Source organism: Salarias fasciatus, chromosome 17 (assembly GCF_902148845.1).
Source record: "Salarias fasciatus chromosome 17, fSalaFa1.1, whole genome shotgun sequence".
In the NCBI taxonomy this organism is placed as follows: Eukaryota; Metazoa; Chordata; class Actinopteri; order Blenniiformes; family Blenniidae; genus Salarias; species Salarias fasciatus.
In genome coordinates this window covers 17,825,400-17,832,574 of record NC_043761.1, presented here as the reverse complement: position 1 = coordinate 17,832,574, position 7,175 = coordinate 17,825,400, and the positions used below count along the sequence as shown (strand labels likewise).

Genomic DNA, 7,175 nt, shown 5'->3' with positions numbered 1-7,175 from the left:
AGGTCTTCCAACACACAACCCAAAATGGGCTGCATGGAATACCAGGGTCAGAAACTCGAGAGAGGAAATCACATTTGGAGCCACCAAGATGCACATTGTGGCCTCTGCAAGGGTTTCTGGTTTTGGCCGCAGGAAAATCACAGCATACTGGCCACAGGCCCACGCAGAAGCTGAACAGTTCACCAGGACAGCAGGAGACGCCTGCTCCAGCCTGTCACCATAGAGACAGCTGCAGCAGTCGGTTGCTAGGCAACTGGAAGTTGCCTAGCAACTGATCAGGCATGAAAGCAGAGGAAACACCAAAGTCCTGCTACAGCATAAGCACTGATCACTTATTGTCAGAACAAGCACAGAGCAACAGAACTCCACTTCAAGAGCTACTCAGAAAGATTTTTACCCGCGTTTCTCTCACCAAACCAGCATCACCATGAACGTCCTGTCCAGAGTAGGGCAAACTCTCATGCGTACAGCCAGCCAGGCTGTGAGACCGGCTGTAGCAGCATCGAGGCAGAAACACACCCTTCCAGATCTACCGTATGACTATGACGCCCTGGAGCCCCACATCTCTGCAGAGTCAATGTGGCGCCACCACACCAAATACCATGCTGAATATGTGAAAAACCTCAACATGATACAGGAGAAATATCTAGAGGCACTTCAAATGGGAGATGTAAGAGCCGAAACCACCCTTAAACCAGCCCGAATGTTAAATTTTGGCGGCCACTTTAATCACAGCATCTTATGGAACAGCCTCTCCCCAAATGGAGGGGGTGAGCCTAAAGGTGTCCTGCTGAACACCATCAGGCGCGACTTTGGCTCATTTGAAAAGATGAAGCAACAGATGTCTGCTGCCTCAATGTCAGTCCAGGGCTCAGGCTGGGGCTGGCTGGGTTACAATAGGTTGAGGAGAAAACTGGAAATTGCAACTTGTTCAAATGAGGATATGCTGCAGAGTGAAACCGGTCTGACTCCTCTCCTTGGTGTTGATGCGTGGGAGCATGCATATTGCTTTCAGTACAACAGCAGGCGATCCGACTACATCAAATCTATCTGGAATGTAATCAACTGGGATGAAGTAAGCAAACGATTTAAAACTGTCCATTAGTTCAAAATGACTTAACTCGGGGAGGATCAGGCCGCTGTGAAACAGCAAAAATTTAAAATAATGGCCACAACAAAAAGCAAGATGACCTTTTCAGAAGACTAAACAAGCTCCAATGTACCAAAAAGAGAGAATCCCAGACAGAAAACAACAGAAAGTTTACAGCAATAACCGAAAAAATAGCAGAGGCAGAGAACCAAATAAAAAAGATGGAGAATTAGGTTCAAAACATGGAGCAGGTTCTTGCTAAAATGATAAAAGTGATAAATTGGCAACAAGGGAAACTAACAGACTCGGAAGAGAGAGAGAAACATGTACAGAGAGAGAGAAACATTTAAAGAGAGAATCATGAGTACTCTGAGGAGAAGCGGCTTTTAAAGCAGAACCAGACCTGCTTCCAGACCTGGCTGCACCGGACGGAGGAGGAAAGGACGGCAGACATGAAGAGCAGCTGTCAGAGTGATCACCCTGAGAGGAGGCCTGACTGAGGAGCTGTCCTGCACCGCCTGGGAGATGAGGAGACCGTCCAGACCACCAGGGCCAGACCAGGAGCCAGAGAGGGACATCCGGACCAAACTGCAGGCCTTGAGGAGACAACGCCCAGAGTCATGAGCACAACACCAAGTTTTTCACTATTCAAAAAGCAGAGTAGAATTTAAACAGTAACATCTCTCTTTTCAGCCTTTCAGGGGCTTCTGAATGCAGGAGAGGAAAAACAGCAGGAAACTTGTGGAGAAACTGCAGGCCTTGAGGAGACGGGATACAGTCAAGTCAGCACCTAGTGAAGTCGGCCTCGGGGGGGGGGGGGGGGGGGGGGGTTCTCAAGTGGCCGAGTTGGTCGGTGCCGACTTGACTGTCAGCTGCTTACCAACTCAGCCAAAAGCCTCTTTTTTTTTTAACACGATGTCGGCTGCACCGCGGCCGGCCGGCCGGGCTGTGCAGCAAGCCTCTTTTTATCACGATTTGCACAGTTTTTTTCGTGCCGCTGCGCCGCTTCTCCTCACGCAGCAGGCGGGAGACTGGAGGACAAACTGTGTGATTCTGGTGACTGACAGGTTAGAGGTGGATGATGTACCTGGAGCTTCATGTTCGACGTTCTGTTTGAACCCAGTAGCTTAGCTACGAGTGTGCAGCGCTAGCAGCTGTCTGGTCATGTGACCAGTCCCCAAGGCATTCTGGGAATTGTAGTGCAAACAACGCGGGTGGTCCGATATGCACAATAACCCGCTGTGTGCGTCTCATATGTGTGGGTGGCCCATGTGAGCACGCGGCCGGTTATTGTGCATATTGTGTTGTTTGCACTACGATTCCCAGAATGCCTTGGGGACCGGTCACATGACCAGACAGCCGCTAGCGCTGCACACTCGTAGCTAAGCTACTGGGTTCAAACAGAACGTCAAACATGAAGCTCCAGGTACATCATCCACCTCTAACCTGTCAGTCACCAGAATCACACAATTTGTCCTCCAGTCTCCCGCCTGCTGCGTGAGGAGAAGCGGCGCAGCGGCACGAAAAAAACTGTGCAAATCGTGATAAAAAGAGGCTTGCTGCACAACCCGACTTGGCTATGTGCCGACTTCACTAGGTGCTGACTTCACTGTATCTCGGGGGCGGTGCCGAGTTGGGCAGTGCCGACTAGGATTGGTGCCGACTTGACTGTAATCCGAGGAAACAACTCCCAGACTCATGTGCACAACACTCAGTTTTCCACAATTCAAAAAGCCATGTAGAATTTAAATGCATGTTTTGTCAGTAACATCTCTCTTTTCAGCCTTTTAGGGTTTTCTGAATGCAGGAGAGGAAAAACAGCAGGAAACGTGGAGAGAAAAGGGTGGAGTCACTTTCCAGGAGGCCATCAGGGGGTCTAAACCGGGTCCTGAAGGGCCGACGTCCTGCATGTTCTATCTTCCTCCCTGCTGCAGCACACCCGATCACATTGAGGGACTCATTAGTGGGCTTTTTTACAAACTTGAGGATGAACATCAACATGAGATCGAGGTGTGCTGCAGCAGGGAGAGAGGAAAGCATGCAGGACGGCGGCCCTCGGGGGCCGGAGGTGGCCCCCCTGCATGGTGGGAGCCCCCTAGCCCACTGCTGACTCCACATCAGCCCTGTTTGACCATCACCAGCAGGAATTAGCACTGATTTACTCCGGTTTCTCCCATCCAGCAATAAAATAGCAATAAATACTCAAAAAGCACAGCGCGCCTGGAGGAATTATTCTTGTGAAACTACATTGAATAACCTTTACCCTCTGTCTCTCTTTTCTTTTAACAGCAGTGTTTGTTTCACAATGCCCACCAGCATTCTGTCACATCTTAAACTGACCTCTTATCAGATGGAGTCTGAACAACTCACTTTAGGTTGAGACTAATTTTTTCTCCTGAAACCTACTTCCTGTTGTTGTCTCCAACTTGAAATGCACTTTCCATGTTTTACACAAAACTGCTCCTGACTGAGATGTACAGTCTGTGTTACATTTAAATGAAAAACTGCTGAAGAACCAATTTTATTAGTGAACAGAGAGATCATTCAGAGGTTTCATAATGTGCTTCATCGGCTCAGTATAGTAGTAATTATCTTCAAGATGGCGTCCAAAAACGACACCAAAAGTGGCATCTTGCCAAAATTTGACTGCAGTTCCACAATGATCATATAACAGCTCCATATGGCCAGTTTTATTACTTTTTATCATTATTGATGTAAGAAGTCTACATTATTGTAAATTTGCACCTTTTATTTTGAATTACTAAGAGATCAAACAGTGACTCAAGTGAAAATGACCCCCAGCTGAGCAGAACAGTGAAGCGTGGCCCTGCCATATTCTGACTGACATTGTCTGATTTTAGGGAGCTGAATTCAAATCTTACTGGGCTTTTGCTGGTGCACAGAGACATCCTGAAGGCGAGGAGAGCAAACGGCACGGCTCACATTCATCCAGTCACACCCACACAGACACACTGCACTACGTCGGTGACGGCGCGCTCACCACTCCATCTGGGCGAAGTGCATCATGTCGCTGATGGTGCCCGGCTCGCACACCGTGTAGAGGCCCCACAGGCCCGTGTCGGTGTAGCAGGTGTTGAAGGACTGGAAGCTGTGGCACAGGTTGCCCTGGCATGCCATCTGAGCCAGCTTACTGGACAGATTCTGGAGGAGCAGAGGAAACACGGCGGCAGCTCAGCCTCAGGCTACTCCGGATATCAATAAAAGCACGTGCGCACACGCCACCTCAACGCTCTCGTGTGTGTCTTCATTACAGAGGAAGCAAGAAGGCACATGAACAAGCCGTGGTCTGATAGAGCTCCTTCAAATGACGCCTCGTTTCACCGTGTGCTTCATAACTCACAGATCACGGTGCATTTTTACTTCACTATTTACATCTTCAAAGGCTGATCAGAGTTATTGACTGTCCACTTGCTGCTACGATGCACATTTCACTTCTCACCACGCCTCCTCCAAACGAGCGGTCCCAGTTCCCGATCAGCGTGTTGGCCACCATGAGGGGGATGGTGTCGGGGTGAGACCAGCCCACCGCCTCCACTGCGATGGCGATGTGAGCCAGGGGCATTTTGTCATCGCGCACTCGGATCTGGACGACGACAAGACGCTCAGAGCAACTCAAACTCTTTCCAGTCGCCTTCACGCGACGAGGCTGCGATCGTAGAAAACCTCCTGCTCACCTCGCTCCCGGTGAAGCGGCAGGCAGGGAGAGCCGGGGCTTCGCCCTGATATCTGCCCGGAAGCTTTCCAAAGTGGTACTTGGCCAGATCGATGAGCTCGTCGTGACAAACACCTGAAACAGGGGAAGGAGGCTCAGATTCAGAACACTCAACATTTCCATGACTGTGGTGTGCGCTCTGTAACGGCTCCTGAAAGCTCCAGAAAATACCATGGAAGGCTGACAAGAGAACAGGAGAAAATATAACAGGCTGAAAATGCTAACAGCTACATTTAAAAATAGGAAACCTGGTTCCATCAGTCACTAAAATCACCTACTTTTGATCATCTGTATAAAAAAGAACATGAATCTTGACTAAGAGGTGGCTAGAAGGAGCTGCTCTACATTTCTCTTTCCCAAAAGAATTAAAAACTGACTTTAAAAGAGGGAATGGAGTCAAACAAGCTTCGACATCATCAGAAGAGTTGGATTCTGGGATGGCGGTCAGAAGCTGTATTCTGGGTTCAGAAAAGGGACTTTTAAAATGTTCATTTAATAACTCACTGTGCAGGTGGTGAGCCCAGAGTCCTCTGAAGCCACCCAGAGTCCATTTTCTAACTGGTCACTTTAGTTTCAGGAACATTTAGCGCCACCTGCTGAGCAGCTTGAGTAGCCAAGAGTCTGTTGGGCCCTGCTGGAAGCTGCAGGAGAAGAGGAAACACTGTTAGTTTATAAACCCAGCGGCCGCTTTGCTTGTATGGACACTGAGGCGAACGTCTCCTTCCACCACATCCCAGATCTGCTCCATCTGAAGATGACATGCTGCTCAGGGACATGGTCAGCAACAATCCTCAGGTAGACTGTGGAGTTTAAAACTGCTCCGTTGATACTAAGAGAATAAAAATCTCCTCCACCATCAGAGCAGCAGCTGAACCGTCCAACATGCATCCAGTCTTCTCGGGTCCAGTCTTGGAGTTCCTGTGTGAACTGTCGCCATGGATTTTTCATCTTGTTGTTTTTTAATTGTGTACCTTTGTCGACTGGATACATTTTCTTGGGTGGAGTATTTTATTGCCACACGTGGTTCTTGAGCTCCCTGAAGCTTTCACTGAATTGAATGTGAACATGTACTTTAATGTTTTTTAATCAGATTTCATTTTCATTTGTACACCAGAGTCATTTTCAGAAGTCTATCTATCAGAACAATCTTCTGATATAAAAAGTCCTGACAAGGTGAAAGATGAAATGGATAAACGAGCTGAAATGAAGTTTTAGACATGGCTAAAACCATTAGAAATCAAAAGCCGAAAAAGGAAACCATCCAAGCAGATTGGAAAAAATGTCTACAAGTGTCAAAATTATGAGAGCAAATAAAACAAATAAAACACTGAAATGGCCAAAATGTCTGAAACAACTATATCAGGAGGAGGTTGATTAAGGTAGATGTAACAAGGTGAAGCAGCTTTTAGCTCCTACACTCCTCGCCTGTGGAACAAACTTCCTGCTGACACACTCGCTTCTATTAAATCAGGACAATAAACCAATTAAACGATAAATTTAAAACGACAGGTATTGTTTTGTTTATAATAAAGTCAGACTTGACGGGGAAGTTTTCCCAATCTGCAAGCAGTAAGCCACAGTTAATGTAGGCTAGCCATCACAAAAACCTAATTTATTACACAGCTAACAATCTCATCTTTCTCCAATGCAGTAAAAAATCAGAAATGTAATCTGACTACAAGCAAGTTAAATAGCAGCTAACAGGTTTACGTCGTTACCTTCGCCTCTTGCTGACTGCAGAGGTCGAATCACGCTACAAACAAGTCCTTAAAGCCGTTTTCTCACCCTGGTGACAGTTTGTCGTCCATAAATGTGTCTTTAGGAGCAATTTTCCAACAGACGTGAGGGGCTGCACGGGCGCCGCCATGTTGTTTATCTTTACAAGTGCGCGAGGGCCATTTCCGGTGATGTCATATCCACCGGAGATGACGTAAGGGACCAAGTAACAAAATCAACACCAAAGTAAAACTGAGCTTTATTGTCAATTCGGAGGTGGAATCCAAAATTCGTCTTGCTTGTCCCCATAGCATTGTCCAGAGGAGGCATACGTTACCGAAATAAAATTAAGAAAATAGAGGAAAAAAAAACGAAGAAAAAGACTTCAAAGAGAATTAACGTGAAAAACAAATGTGCTACACATAATATAATGTAGCCTCAGAATAATTAAAGGTCTGAATGTGCGTGAAATATCAGGCAAGGTCACTCATCCACAGTAAACTCCATCGTTTACTCTCCTTTCTATGCAAAATTTCTGTTTTTATTCAATAAAATCACTTTTACCCAACTGTTAAAAGAAATTGCGATTTTCTTTTGAAAGACATCCCTGACCCGGAAGTGAATCTCTCGCTTCGC

The 7,175-nt window shown here is 46.9% G+C and overlaps 1 protein-coding gene and 1 pseudogene across 1 annotated transcript; one reads left to right on the top strand and one right to left on the bottom strand.

The window, feature by feature from the left end:
* Nucleotides 1–427: 427 nt before the first annotated feature.
* On the top strand, nt 428–1,105 carry LOC115404694 (superoxide dismutase [Mn], mitochondrial pseudogene; annotated as a pseudogene).
* A 1,898-nt stretch (nt 1,106–3,003) lies between these two features.
* LOC115404692 (mitochondrial-processing peptidase subunit beta-like) lies at nt 3,004–6,703 on the bottom strand. Its single transcript, XM_030114092.1, has 7 exons — nt 6,609–6,703; nt 5,328–5,464; nt 4,786–4,898; nt 4,551–4,694; nt 4,092–4,252; nt 3,973–4,000; nt 3,004–3,018 (listed from the first exon to the last, which is right to left on the bottom strand). Exons 4-7 carry the CDS (start codon nt 4,671–4,673, stop codon nt 3,004–3,006), a joined length of 327 nt encoding a protein of 108 aa, XP_029969952.1. The 5' UTR covers nt 4,674–4,694; nt 4,786–4,898; nt 5,328–5,464; nt 6,609–6,703.
* Between the last annotated feature and the right edge of the window lie 472 nt (nt 6,704–7,175).